General features: G+C 39.7%; 1 protein-coding gene across 4 annotated transcripts in view; it reads right to left on the reverse strand.

Moving 5' to 3' along the window:
• Window positions 1-21,728, reverse strand: part of Mtm1 (myotubularin 1) — a 124,632-nt gene that overhangs the window by 85,012 nt on the left and 17,892 nt on the right. For all 4 annotated transcript variants that reach the window (XM_048457577.2, XM_085684817.1, XM_085684819.2 and 1 more), the window contains 3 exons: window positions 14,379-14,449; window positions 12,714-12,786; window positions 11,248-11,342 (listed from right to left, as the gene is read on the reverse strand). In XM_048457577.2, the coding sequence (XP_048313534.1) occupies window positions 11,248-11,342; window positions 12,714-12,786; window positions 14,379-14,441 (231 nt within the window). In that variant the 5' untranslated portion in view covers window positions 14,442-14,449. Of the gene's footprint in view, window positions 1-11,247; window positions 11,343-12,713; window positions 12,787-14,378; window positions 14,450-21,728 lie in introns of those variants that run through there.

The raw sequence follows: 21,728 nt of genomic DNA on the forward strand, positions 1-21,728 counted from the left end.
AGCCAAAGGCTTTGGAGTTAAGCAGTGAATGTGTAGTGTAGCAAGCAGAAGCTAGACCTTGAGAGGCTAAGGAGTAAACTGTCACAAAGTAGAAACAGCATTTCAAGAAGGGAGGGAAGAAGATAGTAGTATGATGGTGTTTTAAGATGAAGGGTTCAGGGGACCACAGAGACAGCTCAGTGGTAAAGAGGATTTGATTTCTAGCACCCACGTGGCAGTTCATAACCATCTGTAACTCTAGTTACAAACGAACGAAAACTAAAACTGTAACATTCAAAATGAGTGGTGCCTAATGCTCCAAAGGATATAGAAGGAGCAAGTAGGGAAAAGTTCTGGGAGAGGTATATGCTTTGGCAAAGTGGGCATCTAGTTCTTTCCTCTCCCATGTGAAAGAAGGAAGAAAAGGCTGGCAATACTTGGTATCATCAGGTTGGGAGAGGAGAATATATGGAAGCTCAGACAGACTGACATCTTTTCAACAGCTAGAGCGTGGAACAGGACAGGTATGCTGGCACATACCTGTAGCCCCAATACTTGGGAGATAGAAGCAGAAGGATCAGAAGTTCAAGTTTGGGTCATGTGTGGTGTCCCATGCCTTGAATTCCAGCACTGATTTAGAATATAGGATTTATTGATTCAATACCTATAATCCGAAAAGTTCCAAAATCTAAAGATCTTTGAGCATCATGTTGGATCTCAGAACATTTCACATCTTTGCATTTTATGCTCAGCCTACAGCTAGCATCCTACATGATTAGACCATACAATTGCCTTGAAAATGAAAAGACACAGGCAGGCATGGTGCCTTACATGTATATCAGTACTTGGGAGGCTAAGACTGGGGAGTTGCTGTAAGTTTGAGGCCAGTCTGGGCTACATAGTGAGTTTCACACCAACCTGGGCCATGGTATGAGACACTAGCTTTAAAAATGTAAATAAAAATGAAATAAAGACAAGTAAATGGAGGGAGGAGTAACAAGTTCATTGAACATAATGGTAAAAAGGATGACCATAAGCTTCCAAAGCATTATTTGAAGAAAAAATACTTAAAGAATTTTTTTGCTTTTGCTCATAATGAAGGAGTTTAGCTTTCTCTCCAGGCAATAACATGGGTCTGGCTTTCGAATGGTCACAATGGACAGTAAACAGCATCCCTTTCCTGCTGTACCCAGAGCTTCCAGTTCCGGTGGCAGCCAGTGACAGCACTGAAGGAAGCAAAGTGCCCACCCGTTAAGCAGCATGATACCCAGCCCTGATCAGTTCATAGTTCGATACCTGGGAGCCCGTATGAAGGACATGCAGGTAGTCTACTCATCTTGCATTTCTGCTCCCCAGCTCTGTACTGGAAGGAAACTCAGGAGGAAGACAAAACAGACAGACTACATGTCTTAGGCCTGCACACAATTTTCTTTACAGAGTAAAAGTCAATGTGTGCTCTGCTGTCTGTCACTGAAGCTCAACGAAAGACTCACTGAACAGAACAAGAGTCACAAGTTTCTTTTTTTCTTTTTTTTGTTTTTCAAGACAGGGTTTCTCTGGGTAGCTTTGGAGCCTATCCTGGAACTAGCTTTTGTAGAACAGGTTGGCCTAGAACCCATGGAGATCTGTCTGTCTCTACCTCCCAAGCGCTGGTATTAAAGGCGTGTACCACCACAGCCCAGCTAAGATTCAAAACGTAATGCTATAAAAACAGATTTACTGTTGAAAATGGTGATACACAATAATCATAATGCCAGAATGTTGTGGACAGAGGAGTACCACTGTTCGAAGGCAAACCTGGGCAGTGTGGCAAGACACACTGTACTAAGACAAGAGAGAACTGAATCACTATGTTACAATCTTTTAGAGAAAAGTCAAGCTAGAGATTTCTCCTTGAATTTAATCAAGGAAGAAAAGTGCTGTTTCTGACTTATGAGAAAATGAAAACTTTCTTGTTCAGCATATTTCTCCCATCACCAGCAGTTGAACTGAGCTGAACTCTACTGTCAAGGGTAGTGATCAGCTCATCCGGAAGACTCCTTCAGCTTCTCACACATCTGTATTCTTTCTGGTTTGCAACAGGATGTGGGAATGACTTGAGGTGGGAAGCAGCACTTGAAGTTGGCAATTATTCCTGATGTAAAAGCAGGAACAGAGGATAGGATTTCTTCAGTTGTGTAGTGGATCTTTTATAAATGTTCTTAAATATGCCAAAAGCATGTTTAAAGAGGTGAGAAAGGTGATGGTAGGGATAGGGTGGGAATGAACACGCTTTAGTTAGAGGAAATGGCCTGAAGGAAAGCCCAGAAGAAAAGCCCAGGGAGGGTTTAGGAGCAGTGAGGGTAGTTTGCAGAAGCCAGAATGGGGTAGATAAAGCACAGTGGGAAGAAAGAGGCATGGTAAGAAGAGCAGTCAGGAGCAGCTTGCACAGGGTCCTACATACGCAGCTGAGGTGTCTGCAAAGACAGTCTCAAAGCAGAGGACTGAAAAGATAGCAAATGAGTCCTGAGGAGCTCTAAGGCATACAACAGGGAAGACTGAAAGCAAAGAGACTGGGCTATCACAGGAACAAAGGGTAGTGAGAGATCTGCCTTAAGGGTAGGCACCCAGGAAAAAAATAGTGAGGACATTGCAGAGGGAACGAGAAAATGAGGTGCCTTCAGGATGACAGGCTGACAAAATGACACCTTTAAGAGAACCAAGGGCATGTAATGAAGGAACTGAGGAACAACCTGGCTATTTGTCAAGGGATCTCCACCAGCAGTTAAGAAGTGAAAAACAGGGGCACAAGTGAAAAGTTATGGGGGCAGGCAAGATGGCACAGTGAAAGCCTGATGAACTGAGTTTGACTGCAGGAACCCACAGAGGAAACAAAGAACTGACTCCTGAAGGTTGTCTTCTGAACCCCACACTTGTGTTGGGACACATAGCAGGAACATGAGAACACCCTAGTAAACCCTAAGGAGCACTGTCAACATAAGACTGTAGCTGCAGAGACATATCTGATGTAAGAAGGTAGATGGGACCGTGGCAAGGAAGGAAAAGATAACGAAGGACTCACCAAGAAGGAAGCTAAAGACTTTCCAGTAAGGACAAGATAGGGAAGATCAAAGATTAGAGAAGACCTGACTCTGTCTCACACAATCTCTGCTCACTGACACTCCTATGTACTCCACAGGGCATCCATCCCTGATCTCTTCTCACACTACCTCCTTCATCCCCGTACAAGTTCCCACCTCTATTCATCCATCTGTCCATTTGTCTCTCCCTTCACCCCAAGATTCTGCTCTAGCAAAGGCTAAACTCAGGCTTTTCCCTGAAGTTCTGAGTCATACTGCTTTGTTTTCTCTACTATGTTCCTGTCACCCAGTGTGCATCTCAACTGAGTCTATACTTCTTTTTAGGGTCCTCTTATTGAGGATGCCCCCAGACTAGGTGGTTTTCACCACTTTCAGTGTGGTGTTAATATACATTTCCAACTATAATGGAGATGTTCCCACCATATAGATGTATAGTTTAAGTCCAAACCTCACTTGTGTCCCCCTACTGGACTTTACCTATATGATACTCCCTTTTCCAGTGAGCGCCATTTCAATGAATGACAGTAGCTCTGATCACTCAAGCAAAAAATCATAGGGGTCATTCTTGCTGGATGTTCTCATAATAACCCACTCAAATCATTCCAACCTTGTCCACAGCCTGTTTCCTCCATCCTATGTCCACCATGATTGCAATTAGGCTTGTTTTGCTTACCCAGAGAATAAAAGTAACCTTCTAATGGGTCTTCTTACTTTCAGTCTCCCCCTCTCTTACCCACCGTCCATGCTGCAGTTGGTATTCACCTTCAGAAATGTGCATCAAGTGTGTGATCCTCCATGTAACGCATATTCTGCTGAACTGTGCCTTCTGATCCTGAGGATATATCTTCTTCCAACCTCGTTTCCTCCTAGTCCCTGTATTGCCTCTGTTGCTGGAGGCCCAATTCCCATAGATCACTCAACTGTCTGCCCAGCACAGATGTCTGTATAGTGCTATAGAAAGTACAATATGTGGACTTGGAAACCCTCTGAAGACTAGGCCTGTCTCTCCCCTTCCTCCTGTTCCAGTTTATAAACATATGTGACTCATCACCCTCTCCATTATAACTTCAACAATACATGTGCTTCCATGGGCTGTGTCCCATCTCTCCCAGGCACTCCTCTAGAATCTCATGAGGAGTGTCGTATTATCATCCACCCCACATGGTGTTAGATTCACCACAGTGTACAGAGAATGGTTCTAGGTCAAAGACCTCAACAAATAACATGCTAAGCTGCCTCTCTCATACAATAGCCTATGAATCCAGTATGCTCCTGGCTGGGAATCTGGGATCAGTCTTCTTTGTGAGAGTCTACTAGCTTCAGTGGAGTCACATGCCTACAGCTGCTCCTTCTGTGGTCACACTATTAACCAAAGTCAAGTTCCTTGGTGAAGGGGCGAGGTCGATTGGTAATTAAAGATCCGCCAGACTAGCTTAATACAAAAGATACAGCTTTAATAAACAGAAGGAAAACTTACACCAGAGTCCCAACGGTCCATTCGTAATGCAGGAGCCAAGCGAGAGGGCAGGGAAGTGCACCCTCCAGGTTTATAGGTAAATTTTTGCCTTAGGGCAACACTGGCTGAACTTCCCTATCACCTTGGTACATTCAAGGTCATATGGTGGCTGTGGGACTTCTGAACTCCAGAAGCAATAGTATTCAGGATTCCACAATTTAGTAGTGTACATGCTGTAGTCAAACCACTGAGGCCTGTATCAAGGACTTTAAGTTCCAAGAAGCACAAACAATATATGAGCTTACTCACTGAACATACTTTTAGCAAAAGTGTGCTGCTACTGAGGATCAAAATGATTCAATATTTGTTAAAGTCACAGACATAACAATATGTAAATAATACTGAATTCACCCACACAATACTACTTATTGGGCATCTTCAATGCACTAGAATCTACCCTAGGAGCTGAAAGGATACCAGTGAACAAGTCAACAATAAACAAGATAAACCAGAGAAATACAGTGACCAGCACTCAACAGTACTAACCATAGAAAAATAGTATTAAAAGTGTAGCAAAACCTATGTTGGAGAGGATGTGGAGTAAGGGAAACACTCTTCCACTTCTGATGGGGGTGCAAACTTGTACAGTCACTTTGGAAACCAGTATGGCAATTTCTTAGAAAATTGGGACTCAGTCTACCTCAAGACTCAGCAATACCAATTTTAGGCATAAACCCAAAGGATGTGCAATCATACCACAAGGACACTTGCTCAACTATGTCCATAGCAGCATTATTCAAAATAGCCAGAACATGAAAACAACCTAAATGCCCCTCGACCAAAGAACGGATAAGGAAAACGTGGTACACTTACACAGTGGAGTACTACACAGCTGTAAAAAGTAATCACCTCATGAAATTTTCAGGCAAATGAATGGAACCTGAAAATAACATTCTGAATGAGTTAACCCAGACCCAGAAAGACAAATGTAGCACATACTCATTCATAGGTAGTTATTAGGAGTAAAGGATAACCAATCTATAATCCACAGTTCAGAGAAGCTAGATAACAAAAAGGGTCCAAAGAGGGATGCATGTATTTCCTTGGGAAGGAGAAGTAGAAAAGATCTGGGTAAACTGGGGACAGGGGATGCAGGGGTTGAGGGATGGGAACTAGAGGGAGAGGATTGGGTGGGCTCAGTGTGGGAGGGGGGTTAGAGGCATTATGGAGGGGTAGAGTAACAAAAGAGATGTCTTGATGGGAAGGTTAGGGAGAAACTTGTTGCCAGGGAAACCCCCAGGAACCCACAAAGATGACCCCAACTAAGACTCCTTGGCAATGGCGGAGAGGGTGCCTCAATTGCCCATCTACTGTAAGCAGATTGGTGACTCCTAATTGTCATCAGAGATACTCTATCCAGTAGCTGATGGAAGCAGGTGCAGAGATACACAGCCAGGCACCAGGCCAAGCTCCTGGAGTCCAGATGGAGAGAGGGAGGAGGGATTATATAAGCAACGGGGGGGGGGGTCAAGATCATGATGGGGAATCTACAGGTGTGTGACAGTCCTGTAGCTTGGTCTCTGAGGAAGGTTTCTAACAGTGGGAGCAGGACCTCCTCCCTGGAGCTTAGCTGGCTCTGGGGAACCTGTTCCCCATGCTGGATTCCCTGGCCCAGTCTTGACATAAGAGGAGGAGCTGCCTCAACTTGATCTTTCTGAGTAGAGATGGAGGAGGAGTGGATGAGGAGGGAGGTAGATGGGAAAGAAGAGGGGACTGGAGGAGCGGGAGGGAGGGAAAACTGGTTGGTACATAAATGAAAAAAAATGTTATTTAAATAAAATTTTAAAAGTGTAGCAAAGCTGGTTGTGGAAAGTTTCCAAGAAGTAAGTGTTAACTGGAAATCATGCCGAAAGGAATGCTGGGAGGCAGAGATGCAGTGGGAACTTCGAGGGAAGCTAGTGGGGGCTCCAAAAAGGTCATGACTTTTGAGGCAGCTTCTGAAGGAAAAAGAAATAAGTTCTGAAAGTGGCATCCAGGCACAGGGGAGAAGGGTATTTACATGATGATAAAAGGTAAGGGGTCTGAGAACAGCGTGCTTGGGATAGGAATCAAGGCTGGAGATAGCAGAGCTGGAGATAGCAAGCTACACAAAGGAGAATGAATTCTGTTCTTTGGGAAAGAGGAAGTCAGTGGGAGTTGCAGAACTGAAAAGCCAGCTTTATTAAGTGGGGGGCTGGGAGTCACTTTGGAGGCAGTGGGCAGGGCAAATGATGGGAGATAGACTACAAAAAAAGGGCTACAAAAAAATCAACCACTGTGACCAACATTCTGCATGCAACTTTTACATCTACAAAATGGGTAAGCTGACTCCAAAATGAGACCACACGCATCTGGATTCATCACTCCCTCTACAATGTTTACATATCTTAAATACACAGTTGCCTACTTCAAAATGCCAATGAGATGACAATTCTTTATCAAGCATACAGGAAGGCTTTTTTCTGTTTTGCAACAGAAACCCACAATTACTATTCTGGTTTGGACCATTTAAGTGAAGAAACACTACAAGGGCTATTTTTTCATCAGCTGAATATAACCATTTTCCTTCTATTTTCCATTTTCTGCTACCATAGCTGTCTCCTTTTGGACTTTCACTAACTGTTGCATGACCAATTGCTTATAAAGTCTTTATATAATATCATAGAAGAATAAAGAAAGTAGCAGTCATTGTCAGATGGGCACTTCACTTATGCATTTAATGCCAAACCCTGTCCTACAGGGGGTACAATGTATAAACAAAGGAACTCACGCCTGCTATCAGAAACAGTATAGTCAGCTTCAAGGGGCTAATGACATCAAGGATCTTAGAAAAAATCCACTGCCACCACTTTCTAGACCAGCATAATGCCTGACTATATTCTAAATTTTATCCTTATACCCACAGATAAATGTGGAGTTACCACCCCTTATCAAAGAAGTTTCTTTTTACAGAAAATGGAGACCAATATACAAAACCACAGCTATATACAATACAGAGATTAATGGATCATAAGAAGTCCAGTACCACAGGATATATACATATTATATAGGTCCTGTGCCTATGACTCAGAGAGCATCATGGAAGAGAGTGGACAGATTGTAAGAGCCAGAGAATCTGGTAGTCTTCTCTCAAACAGTCTCTGTAGAAATCGCAGCATGGACAGGACAGGAACAATAGAATATCAATGGACACATACACATAGGCAACAAGTGTAATAAACAAACAGAAAAGACTATCAACTTAAGAGTGGAACCTGAAAGGAATTTGAGGGAGAGTAACAGGGAGGGGCTGGAAAGTAGAAAGGGAGGAAGGGATAGAATTCTATTTCAATTAAAAACATTTTAAAAACAAATAGTATAAAGTCTACATAAAAATGTAGAAAAAAGAAATAAGCTTGCTAAGTTTTTTAATTAAAAAAGCGATACAAATTCATTTTACATATTTTGAGAAATACCAACAAATGAGAAGAATATAATGTATGTATATAATTCTGCTCTGGTTATCCAAAGAATTGAAAAACTTTTCATATATATTCCATACGGACTCTTCTCTAGAAATAATTTTATTATTTTATATAGTCAAAATGACACCATATAGACAGCCTTCTCGTGTCAATTTGAATAACTTCCCCAATTCATTATCAAGGACAGCATAAAATGAAACTAGATATGAATGGCTAGTCAACAGGCCAGGAGTCTCTATGGTGAAAGGGCCCATAGCATAGCTTTAATTCTAATTTTTGATAATTTTATATGTTAGCAGCAAGCATCTCAATCTATACATATAAGATTCCTTGAAACTGAACAAACCAAGTATAAGCACTGGACCACAGAAAGGTATTTCAATGTTCAAACAGCTCTGTCATGGTTCCTGAGCTAGTTTACTTTCTATTGCTGTGATTAGCATGGTGACTAAAAGCAACTTGGGGAGGAAAGGGTTTATTTCACTTTGAAGACTATAATCCAGCATGAAGGGAAGTCAGAGTAGGGACTCAAGGCAGGAACCTGGAAGCAGGAGCTGAATAAGAGACAGGAAAATGATGCTCACTAATGTGCTGCCCCTGACTTGCTTAGTTACTTCCCTTATATGAGCCACAGTGGGTTGGACCTCCCCACATCAAATCAGCAATCAAGAAAACACCACACAGACTTGCCGATGGGCCAATCTGATGTAGGCAATTCCTCAACTAAGATTTCCTCTTCCCAAATGACTCTAGCTCGTGTCATTCACTCAGTGACAAAACAACAAACTCAAACCAGCAAAACCCCTTTATAGTGTTCTGCAGAAAAAAAGGACCAATATTTATTTTTGTCATTGCTGATACACTGATCCCCTCATTAGCCTAGTTATCTATTAATTCTCTTTATCAATGTCTCTCTTAAACAGTGGCATCAGGATTTTATATCATCACTACAAACAGGACTACTGTCTCACCTTGTCTGGAATTCATTATAGTATTTTTCTGTTAATTCACAATAGATATATAGTATTTTTAAACAAGTAATATTATTACTGGTTTCAAAAGGCTAGATTCCTGCAGACAGACCTTAATCATTTAATGGTACAATTGATTTTTTACTAAGTAGATGCTATCTATACACTTGAATGTTGTGTCACTGGTTGTGCCCTACATTCTAGCCAGTTATAACAATTTCAAACCTTGACTCTGTCATCGAGCACACTGGCTAATCTGTTGCTTCTCACATCTCAGCCATGCATTGCATTATGGACAAAGAGGAAGCAGCCTACATAGTAAGGTGTTAGTGATCACCCTTCCCAGCTGTCATTAAGTTTTTATTAGATAGTTTGTAACCCTTTCTGAATATATTGCCACCATTTACCCTGTCTTTCCCAGGGACTGTGTTATTACTTGATTCGATAAGAATAATGTCAATGACACTACCAATGTTTTCTTTATTTTTTTATATTCAACCACCAAACACTAAAATTATTAATTGTCAAAGACAACCACCCGCTCACTGTAAATCTGTAACCAGGCAAGGCTTCCAGCAGTGGGACTGGGACACCAACTCAGTCACAGAACCCTCAATCTGTCTTGCCTACAAGACTTGCCGGGGTAATGGTGGCACTTGTCTGAGTGACTAGCCAATGGGTGGTACAATTAGAGGCCCAAACCATGAGAGGGAGCCCAGGCCGACACTGCCTGGATGGTCAGAAACCAGAGACTGGACAGCCCACAGACCTAGGACAAACCCAAACATGGCTAGAAAAAAATCAATAAAATGATTTCTAATGATATTCAGTTGTCCTTCTAGATCAGTGCCTAGCTCAAGTGTCATCATTTAGCAACTGATGGGAACAAATGTAGAAACCCCCAGCTAAACACTAGGCTGAGCCAGGGAAACCCTGCAAAAGATGGGGAGGAAGGATTGTAGGAGCTAGAGGAGTTGAGGACCTCATGAGAACACAGCCCACAGAATCAACTAAGTAGGGCTCATAGGGGATCATGGAGAGTGAAGTGATAATCACAGATCCTACCTGGATCTGAGCTAGGTCTTCTGCATATACATTGTGTACCTGGATGTTCTTGTGGGACTTCTAACAGTGCAAGCAGGGGAGAGGGTGTAGCGGGTGGTGTAGGGGGTATATCTGACTTTTTTTTTGCTTGCTCTTGGGACTCTTTTCCTCCTACTGGGTTGTCTCATGCAGCCTTGATATGAGGGTTTCTGCCTAGTCTTATTGTAACTTGTTATACCATGTTCAGTTGATATCCCTAAGAGGCCTGCTCTTTTTTTTTTTTAAAGGGAAACAGAGGAGAAGTGGATCTGGGAGAGGAGGCACGTGGGACTGGAAGGAGTGGAGGGAGGGAAAACTGTAGTTGGGATGTAATGTATGAGAGAAGATTAAAAAAAATCCAGAACCTTCATAGATTTCCCCCAATAGTCCCATAGTCACCTATGTATAAAGTAGTAACAGGTTATTCTTCCATGTATCCTAAACCTATTTGCCAGGAGTATTTGGAAGCCCACCTGCCCCTGCATTCTGATGTGAGACATGAAACACCATTCCATTTACCATAAGTTCTTCTGTGATAACCAGAAGTGGCTGTACATTTTCTCTTGTCTTTCTAGAGTATTTATGCTTTGTGTCCCTGATTCAGTAATGGGAATGTCCCTTGAAATGTGTCAACAAACATTTTATGGTCATGATTGAAAAAGTTAGTAGCAGTAAGCCATGGCATACTCATCCCAGTTTTACCCCACAACTTAATGGTTTGTAAACGGACACTTAGATAGTTCTAGAGTGGTTGACTTTAACCAAGGATTCACCTCAACGCCTTCCTCTGTGATGTTTTAGAAAATTCATGTGTGTTTGGACCATAGGCCCAGACATTCTGATATAGTGAATCTGAAGCATCTGTATAGCTTGTTAAAAATTTCTAAGTTGTTCATTCTCATCTGTGCTGCTTGTTAAAAACACTGTTCTATACCAGTTTACTCTAATCACCTCTCTTCTCTATTCTGAAGGATAAAATCTATTTGAATATTTTATTCTATTGTCTACAAAATAGATGTTAGTTTTTTATAGAAGCAAAAAAAAATAAGAATTGAGAAGCAAATGTATCACCCATGTTAATCAGATCCACAGTCAATCTTGCAAGGTAGAAGAGTCACAGTTTAGCATCATTCTTAACAGTTAGGGTCATCTTTATGGTCTCATAATCTACTTACCGTTTCCAAACTTCTTAAATAAAGACGATAATTTGTGATGTAAACTCTTCCCTTAATGGGGCCATTGAAAGGACATATGTAAATAACTTCTTTGTCTAGTAAGATAAAAAAAGTACCCTAAAATAATGGAAACATATACCAAGATATACAACAAATGGTACTAACTTAATATAAATTACTTGGCTATGTTTAACTACAATAAAAACGTTGAAAGCAACACTGGCAAAGTTTGCACATCTCTGTGCCAGGCTGAATTTGAGCAGTAGGGAACTAGTAGGCCCATGTCTCCTCTGAGCACTCATGGTACTTCTGAGTTTGCCTCCAATGCTGTCACCACCTGAGACAAGGTGACAAGAGCCAGACATGAAATCACAGACGTGATTGCGGCTTTTGCTGTTGTTAACATCTCACGACTGTAAAAGAAACTACTTGAGCTATTTCCCTTTCAAGGATATCCTTGACTATGTTAATGACTTTTAATTTTTTTTAAAATGACTCTGAAATCCCTTTCTCTTCAGGTACTAAATGAAAACTATACACAGAGGCCACTTTATGAAAGTTCAATTAGTTACTACATCAGTTAAAGGTCTGTCTGCTGATACACAACATTCAAATGGCATATATAAAAACCATAAAGGCAAAATTTCTTTGCTTTTTTTCAGAAACTGGGAAGGACATATTTTACTGGTTTTAGTTTCAAGACTAGAATTATGAGTTCATGGACAGCAAATAGTTTTTCATGGTTCTGTGGTACGTGGCTAATTCACTTCTCTAAAACCTCCATTTAGTCATTTAAAATCAAAATCTGGATCTTAATGAATGGAATCGTTCCCTGTAATGATGCTGATTATTGGCCCCAAATATACTGACGTGTGGCAGGAAGGACCAACCTTAATCACTGAATGTCTCTATCATCAGCACTTGGCTCAGCAGCTATTAATGCTCTGCATTCTTAAGCAGAGTGACCTGGCCCTTTCGAAGTAGATTTCTTCCTCTTAGCATTGGTTTATCATAAGAGAAAAAAAAACCCACCATATTGAAATGTTACCACAACCTTACTTAATTTCCATTTTCTGGCAAAGGATTCTCCTATTATATCAAAGAGAAGAATCTTTAAGCTCTTATTTTGAAACATACATCACAGGCTGAAAGCATTAATCTAATTGTTTTTCATAACTTTAAATTATGAATAGTATATATTGTATCTCTAGTTAGAAACTTTCAAGAGATAACCCATGTTATTCCCCCAAATCATTCTCTTTATTACGGAGACAAGATTATTGCTAGCCAAGTGAGCCCTGAGCTCTTGAAAGAACTCTTTGATCAGGCCGTTCTCTGTGTTGACGCTCCTAAACAAAGCTAGCTTATTTGTCCCTTCTGTCTTGTACAGAGAAATGGAGCTCAAGCCACCTGATCTTGCTGTACTGTTCCTCCAGCTCTGCACCCCACCCTCAAAAGCTCCTTACCGGTAATTAGTGTTTCCCCTGGGAGTTGAGGAACACTCTCACTGAGATCCTGACTGACTCCATCTTGAGATACCTGCAAATGAAAGGGGAATCAGAGGTGTTGGTGTTATCTTTGCACAAATAGTAGCAAACAGAAACACACTTTTAAAAGAAAAAAATGGAAGTTAAGCATTTAAGAAAACTCGAATAGAAAATTCACACTGAGAAAAAAGAATCTGAGATGAAAATATAGTTCACTGGTACTTTCCTAACTCACATGACACCCTCTGTTCAATCCCTAGCAACAGAAAATTAGAAAAATAAAGATTGATCTGGCTGCAACATTTATTACATGTGCTAACTCCTAGATTGCATTTATACAATGTTACCAAAGTTTTGAATACTTTTAAGTATTTTAACACCAACATATCTCAGTAAAATGATCAAACATTAATGAAGTTAGTGTGCTATATGGTCATAGCTTTTGTTCCTATGCAACTGCTACAGAATCTTATCACAGCGCCAAAGAATGTTTTCTGACCTATTATTTTATTGGGAACCTTATTCTAGGTCAAAGAAATAGTCTGTCAGAAACCTGCTCAGGCGTCTAGGAACCACTTCAGCAAATTCCCCTGTTGTCCTCAGGTATATGCCTCATCTAAACACTTCAGCAGCTCTGACAGGCAGGAAAGAATTAATAATTAAACTTCGGCAAACCAGGTATAGTGATTCACACTTTAAATGGCAGATTTTGGCAAGCTATGGCAAAAAGATCACAAGTTTGAGGCCACGCACATAGCCTGACCCTGTCTTAAACAACCAATCAAGCCCCCACAATTTAAATCTCAGTATTTCAAAAATCAAAATAGAATCTATAAGGTTAAAATGATGAAATAAAGTGATTTGTACATTATAGAGCTATTACATTATGAATAATTCTTACTAAACCAATAAGAAAAGAATCTCCCTCAGCCCCTCCCAGGTAAATAGGCAAAGGACATGAATAGTTCACTCAATCAATAGGAATGGACAATAATGTAGCTTTAAAAAGAAATAAAAGGTCAAATTTGTCAGTAATCAAGAAATAAAAATTAAAAATACTTTCCTTTCTGATTGATTATCTTTATACACTGTGAGGTGATAGAATAAATTAACCTTTCTGGTGGATCATCTTAAAACATCATGAAACCATGAATAAAACTAACTTTGAATTCACCTCTCTCTTTCAATTTATGATCCAAAAATCTAATTCTACTTGAACAATATACCCTGGCTACTTTGAAGCATTTTATGTTCAAGGTAGCATGTTTGGGTTTTGTACGTCTTATCATCATACTCATCAAATAATGCCTTATTTATGAAGGTAGCAGCTTGCTTAGTCAATCCTGGCTTTCCAACACCTCCTTCAGAGAGCTGTCAGATACAGAGGACTGCTTCAGACCAGAATGTAAGATCTGGCAGCAATTCATTAACAAAGCTTCAGAAAGTATTTACAAAAGCAAAAATCACCTAACACATATTCCATTTAAATCTTTCTTAGAACAAGATGGGATGATATGTTTCCCTTGCCTTATACTATGTGAATACATAGTGAGATTTATGATTCAGTAAATTCCAAATGGTTGTCTAATACAAATATGAAGAGAGAAATGCAGAGATACAGGTAAATGTAAAAACTGAACTTACCACCTTAATGGATTCATTCTCCAAGGAGTATGAGTTATACTTAGATGTTGATGCAGAAGCCATCTTGGAAACTACAAAGGAAGACAAAATTCTCTATTAATCGAATTATTTCAAACATAATAAGAGTTAAATATTTCAAGAGAACAAACAGTACTTAACTTTTTAGGCCCTATTTATATCATAGGGCCAAACAATAAAAAATACAAAGAGCTAGCCAGAACACAGGCAGTAGATGTCCAAGGAAGAATCAAGTTCAATGCTGTCTTTATTTTATTGTTTTAGGTTTGGTAGGGAGAGGATAGAGGAGTGCCATGTATTTCCAATGTTTCACTGAAACATTAAGAGGGTGTTGTACCAGGTACACAGCTAGATGATAAGTGACTATTAAGGGCCATACATAGTAGCACAAATTTGTGCTCTAGCACTTGGAAGGCTGAAGTAGGAGGATCATTAAGTACAAATACCATCTGCATTCATGAGTAAGACTATGTCTCAAAAATTACAAGATGGTTTGGGGAACACAGAACAGGAAACAGAAGGTAAACAGTAAAAAGGAAACCTCATAGATGACATCATGCTTATTCTAGGAAATCTTATTCACAGTGCTTAAGTTACCATATTAAAAACAAGCAAACAAAACAAACAAAAAATTTTAATATTTAACAATATAGACAAGTGTGAAATTTCTATATCACTTAATTTTTAAAACTATTTACAAACATTCAAGCAGAATTATGAAAGGGTGAATAATATCACTCATAAAATTCCCCTTCAAGAATTATGTTCTTCCCTCCTCCCAATACCCTCCCACTCCCCCCACTCCCTCTCCTATAAATAAATAAATAAGGAAAAAAAAGAATTATGTTCTTCACATTAGGAGTTTAATGTGAAATAGATTAGACTGAAATCAAATTCATAGGAATTATTTAGTTAATATTTTCTAGTAAAATTATTTATTTCAGGGAAGTAATGCACATTCCTCAATTCAGTCACAGACAAATGCATCATATTCAAAGCATAGATGTGGTGGTTTGAAAGAAAATGGCCCCCAAAGGGAGTGGCATTATTAGGAGGTGTGGCCTTGTTGGAGAAAGTGTGTCCCTGTGGGGACAGGCTTTGAGGTCTCTTTTGCTCAAGCTTCCCTCAATGTGACAGCCAGTCAACTTCTTGTTGTCTGCAAGATGTAGCCTGCAAGATGTAGCACTCTCAGCTCCACCACATCTGCCCGCACACTGTCATGTTCCCTGTCATGATAATAATGGACTGAACCTCTGGAACTGTAAGCAGCCAGCCCCAATTACATGTTTTCCTTATAAGAGTTGCTGTGTCTCTTCCCAGCAACAGAAAACCCTAAGACAATACCTAAAACTATTTTTAAAATATTATTGTTATATGTGTGCATAATGTGCATGTGTGGGCATGCATGATGTAATTAGTGCATGTATAGAGGTCCAAGAACAATTCTATGGAGTCAGTTCTCTCCTTCCACCTGTACCTGAGTTCTAGGAATCAAACTTAGGTCATCTAACTTGCAGGACAAGTGCCTTTATCTTCTGGGCCATCTCTTTGGTTGCATAAAACCATTCAAAAGTAAGTATTTATTTAAACTCATGAATATGTTAGCAACAACAGAAAACAAGAAATGTTTCAGTTATTTTAGTTATCAATATTAATGATAGATAGGGATGAAGTAACTTGCAGGTAAGTCATATCTACTTCAAGGTGACTATGGATATTTATGGATTCTTTTGGATATGTTTCATTAAAAGAACAGCCAGGAAGCTAGGAGGATAGCACACTCAGCAAAATGCTTGTCTTGAAATCATGACGATCCAGCTAAAACCCACATTTTTAAAAAGTCAGATATGGTATATGCTTGTAAATTCCACTACTGGGGACCCTGCCTTCCTAGCCAGGTAGAAGATCTTACTTTGTGAGCTCTAGAACAGTGAGAGACCCTGTCTGAAAATACAAGGTAGACCACTCTGGAGGAATACCATCTCCACATAACCAAACACACATGCACTCAAAACCCGCCAACACACACACACACACACACACACACACACACACACACACACACACACACACAGAGAGAGAGAGAGAGAGAGAGAGAGAGAGAGAGAGAGAGAGAGAGAGAATAGCCATTCCCTGACAAAACACAGCATGGAACATACCAACTCACTCTGTCACACCTTCATGGTACTGATCCTTAAGAAAGGCCTCAAAGAACTAAACAAAAATCATAGAAAGAAAAATATCAAGATGAAGAGGTGGAGAGATAGTGTGAGACCAATGTGATCAATTAAATCCACCTAAAAACCTGAGAGAGCTTGAAAAGGAATTCTAAACACACACACACACACAGAGAGAGAGAGAGAGAGAGAGAGAGAGAGAGAGAGAGAGAGAGAGAGAGAGAGAGAGATTAATGCAGCTTCTTGCTCTGTTTGCTGGCAGAAAGCAGAGATGTGTTATATGTATATTTCTGCTCTTACTAAGGTACTGTTTTTGTGCAGCTCATTTAAAAATGTTATGTATAAGAAATACAGGTTAACATAAATAGTCATCTATAATAGTCACACTTGTCGTCATGTTAGTTAGGTTTTCTAGATGTACAGAGATATATTTCAGATGGCTAGTTTTCTTCAAACTTTTCAAAGACTAATGGAATATGGCATTTAAAATGTTTAAGAACTTAGGACATTTCATGACAATGAGACACATCTGCTACTGGCAGCACAAATTACTTCAAGAGGAAAATGGATATCAAAGAGGCTCCCTATGGAGTTTCCTAGCCATTTGGGCAAGAGACTGCTCTTGCCTGGACTGCTTGATGTTATGCTGTATGAACTAGACATGCAGGACCCACAGAAAAATGACTGCTGAACTTGCCTAAAGGTGAGATGGTCCTTTGGGGTTCCTGCTACATGAAAGAGTCTGCCAGATGTTCAGAAGGACACAAAAGAAAGTGACTGACAAACTGCCAACATAGGTAGAACTGTCTTTGAAATTTCCTGCTTTATGGGAAAGTTTGCCAGATACTATGGGCCTGTAGGTTAAAGATGGATGCCGCAATGGTACAGAACTTTGGGTGACTGTCCAGGCAGCAAGATGCCTCTGTCAATTCTAGAGTTTTGAAAGTTGCTTACAATGTACTTCCTGTTAACTTAGGTAATATTATATCCTTCTGGGTTCTTTGACGGAGTTGAAGAATAGATAGTTATAATTATAGTTTTCATTAGTTATGATGAAAAATAAAGTAGATATAAATATTGTAATTATAATTCTTGCTTGATACCTGTTTTGGTATATGTAATTTTATTTTGTTTAAATTAAAACCTTCCTTTTTCTGTGAACAGAAATAGTGTAGGAAGTCCTTCTGTCTATGTGGTGCTTTTATTGGTTAATAAATAAACAAGCTGCTTTCAGCCAGTAGCTTAGTAGACTAGGGCAAGGTGGGAGTTTCAAGCAGATAGAGGATAGAGAGAGTAGGCAGATTCAGAGAGAAGGTCATGTAGCTGCCTGCAGGAGACAGATACACTAGAATCTTGCCAGTAAGCCATAGTCACATGACAATACACAGATTAGTAGTTAGCCAGAAATATGCTTAAACTATTGGTCAAAAATATTGCAAATAATATAGTTTCTGAGTGATTATTTCGTGATCTGGGCAGCTGGAAATGAACAAGCGGCCTTCACCAACAGAGACACATAGAGAGGTGAGGGAATGTTACACTACTAGGGCCGTCAGGCTGCTCCCAAAAGACATTAGCTTTTCAAGGACAAAGCCTGTGTCCATTTGGCTCATGGTTATATCCTAGCACACAATGACATTATTAACACTCTAGTGAGTGAATGAGCGATTATGTTGAAAATACACACTATCACGAGACATCATGAGGGGACAGACTTCAATACTGATTTACCAAATCTCACAACATTGGAACTATGAACTATCATTGAATCTTAAAGATGAACTATTAACCCAGATTGATGGCACATATCAATCTCCCAGCAACAGGAAAGACAGAGGTAGTATGGTCTGTTTAGCCCATAGAGGAAGAAAGGGGAGATAAAGGGAACACAAAAAACAAGTGCCAATAGAGAAAAGAGAGATGAGAAAAAGTGAATAGATGGCAATTTAATTAAAAAGTAAGTAAAATTTAATTTTTAAAAAGATCAGCGAATAACTGCCACATGGATTAAATTCAGACAAAATATTATATTGTGTTTTGCAAGACTCCTCTAACTTTATGTCCATGTGTCACAAAATATTATTCTTAGACATGATAACAGAATGGGGAAGGTGAATTTGAAAGGGCTGATCATATGGACCTGCCCTGAAATTATTCAACTGACTAAATAAGATTATATAAGACGATAGAAGAGGTTCTTTGGTTAAGATGTAAAGTTAGGTTTTAGTAATAAGATACTTGAATATCTAATAGATCAGTGTTTTCAAACTAAAGTTATTATTGCTAAATGAATAAAGGTTTAAAATTCAAGGCTATACAGTCCAATTGCTGTCAACCTGTCTGTTCATACAATGTTTGTTTATTCCTGTAATCTCAGCACTTGGGAGGTAGAGGCAAGGAGACCAGGAGTTCAAGCCCAACCAGGGCTACATCAGACTGAAAACACACACACACACACACACACACACACACACACACACACACACAGAGGGGGGGGGGCAAAGGCAGAGAGACAGAGACCTACCATACTCAATACTTGTGAAAAACTTCAGTGAAAATATTCGGCCTAAAATATAGAAGAAGAAAGCCATCCATAACCTCCACTTTTGAGATAAATATTCATTATATAATTAACTTTTTCCCAATGTGTCATTTGAAGACTTTCATTAGCTAGGCATGGTAGTGCACTCCTGTATTCCTAGCTCTTGGACTGAGTCAGAAGAGCATATTCAAGCTAGGCTGGGACACAGAAACACACACACACACACACACACACACACACACCTGTCTCATTTAATCACTAGTACGGTGTGATACCCAGAATGCACAAGGACCTGGGTTCAATCCCCAGATGCACACCATAAAACAAACCTTGAAGCAAAAAAATACCTAAAAGTTTTGATGTCAAATTGTGAAACTTATCACCATTTCTGAACATTGGCATCACTTCAAAGAGAAGTCTCATGCCCAGCCGTCATCACGCTGCACTCCCAATACTGAGGCCCTACAGCAGCCAGATAGATTGCTTTCTATCTCTACAGAGCTGCCCACTCTGGCCCTCATATACATAGCATCATATACCATGGTTTTTATGTCCAAAGCCCTCTCTTTGGAAATTACACTGACCACTGTTATTGTTAAAAGCTGGATCAACACAATCCTCAGAGAGTCAAGGGCTTGGGTGATGATAAGAGTTAGTTCCACAGCAAGCCTGGCTTTAAATTTTCATCAGTGAGCCTGTGTCAAAAGTGGTAGCTGATCCCACTATCTGCAGATGCTGTGACAATGGGCCACCAAGAGCTAGATTTTGGAGCTGGTGCCATACAAATCTGATTCTGCAACTGAGGAACTATTTGACCTTGAGCAGGTTATTTAACTTTTCTGAGCTCCTGCCACCACTTTATTTTATCATTGTTGAGAAAAATGAGTTAATTCAAGAAAAAAATCCACTCTATGTATTTGTAATAATTATTAGCACTTAATTATGAAAGGCTAATTATTCACTGTAGTCAACACAATCAATTCTATGAATAAGATCTTGACTTAGAAATACCAGAGAAAATCAAGCTATTACATGGATAGTGTTTGGCTACTAATGATTGAATTATAAACTTTAAAACTGCACTTGTCCACAATGATTGAAACAGAAAGTAATGTGCCATTGTAAAGGATGCCCTAAACAGAGCAAGTACCCAGGAGGCATTTATAGAAGCAGCTGCTCACTTGGTTTAAAAAGCATTTTGCCCAAAGCCTCAAGCAATAAAATTTTAATCATTTTTATTTTAAAAATTATCGAGGGGGCTAGAGAGATGTTTCAGTGGTTAAAGAGCATTGACTGCTCTTGCAAATGTCCCAGGTTCTTGTCCCAATACCCACATAAGACAGTTTACAACCAGTTCCAGGATTTCAGATGCCTCTATAGGGCACCTGCATACATATGGTGCACATAAACTCACGCAGTTTTACACAAATACACATAAATAGAAATAATAAATATTTGTTTAAAGTGTTCTTTTAAAATCATTGTCTTTTGGCTATCTTGTGTAGTAGGAGGAGGAGCGGTGGGCTGTGTCCTGCCACCCAGCTAGCTTAACCCCCGAAATAACCACATGGAAATTGTATTAATTAAACACTGCCTGTCCCATTATCTCCAGCCCCTCATTGGCTAACTCTCACATATTAGTTTAACCCATCTCCATTAATGTGTATCGCCACTTGACTGTGGCTTACCGGCATGAGTCTAACCAGCGTTTGTCTTGGAGTGGAGAGCCATGGCCTTCTTCCTCCCAGAATTCTGTTCTGTCTACTGTGCCCATCTAAGGGCTGCCCTATCAAAAGGCCAAGGCAGTTTTCTTTATTCAACCAATAAAAGCAACACATAGAAAGAAGACCCTCCTACACCAATCTTGGTTTTAATGCAACAACTGAAAATTGTATACAAAACATGATTTTTATTCCCCCAAGATATTTTGTGATGATTAAAGACAAATACTCTCCTGTTACAGAGGATACAGGGACTAGAGATGGGTTATGATAAGTTCCTGGAGTGAGTCATTGGCAGGGCCAACTATCCTAGGTCTCCTAACAGCACAGGGTACTTTTCAACTGGGAAAAAGTCTTCCAAGTAGTCTCTTGAAGCAAACTAAACCAAGTGTGTGTTTTTATCTATAATCTCAGTTATAGATAAAACAAACAACAAAAACAGTTAATAGAACTCAACTCAGCTTCCCAGTCTCTAGGGTTTGAGACCCCTCAAATAAAAGCACATAAAGATGGTATTTACTGACTAAAGCTTAGTTTTAAGTACAACATAACCTTCATCATCTCTCTTGAAATTCAAGACAATCTCAGTGGGTCTTTCACTCTCCCCGTTTCTGTCTCTTATTCTAGCACTCAGCACCTTTCAAATAGTCATAGTGGTTACTGTTTACCTCCTCAAAAGGATTAGAGTCCTCCTAGTAAAAGAAGCCCCATTTGCAGGCTAGAATTCATCTGTTGTATTTACTCCTGTATTTGTTGCATCTGTGACTAGCAACAGTGACTCTCACTTAATAGGCACCTAATAGATTATGTGCTTAAGGAATTAATTGGTCAATAACGACTTAGACAAGGATCTTGACACCATTTGACTTAAGCCAGGAATCCATGCAAGCTT

Source organism: Myodes glareolus, chromosome X (genome assembly GCF_982192425.1).
Source record: "Myodes glareolus chromosome X, mMyoGla1.1, whole genome shotgun sequence".
Taxonomy (NCBI): Eukaryota; Metazoa; Chordata; class Mammalia; order Rodentia; family Cricetidae; genus Myodes; species Myodes glareolus.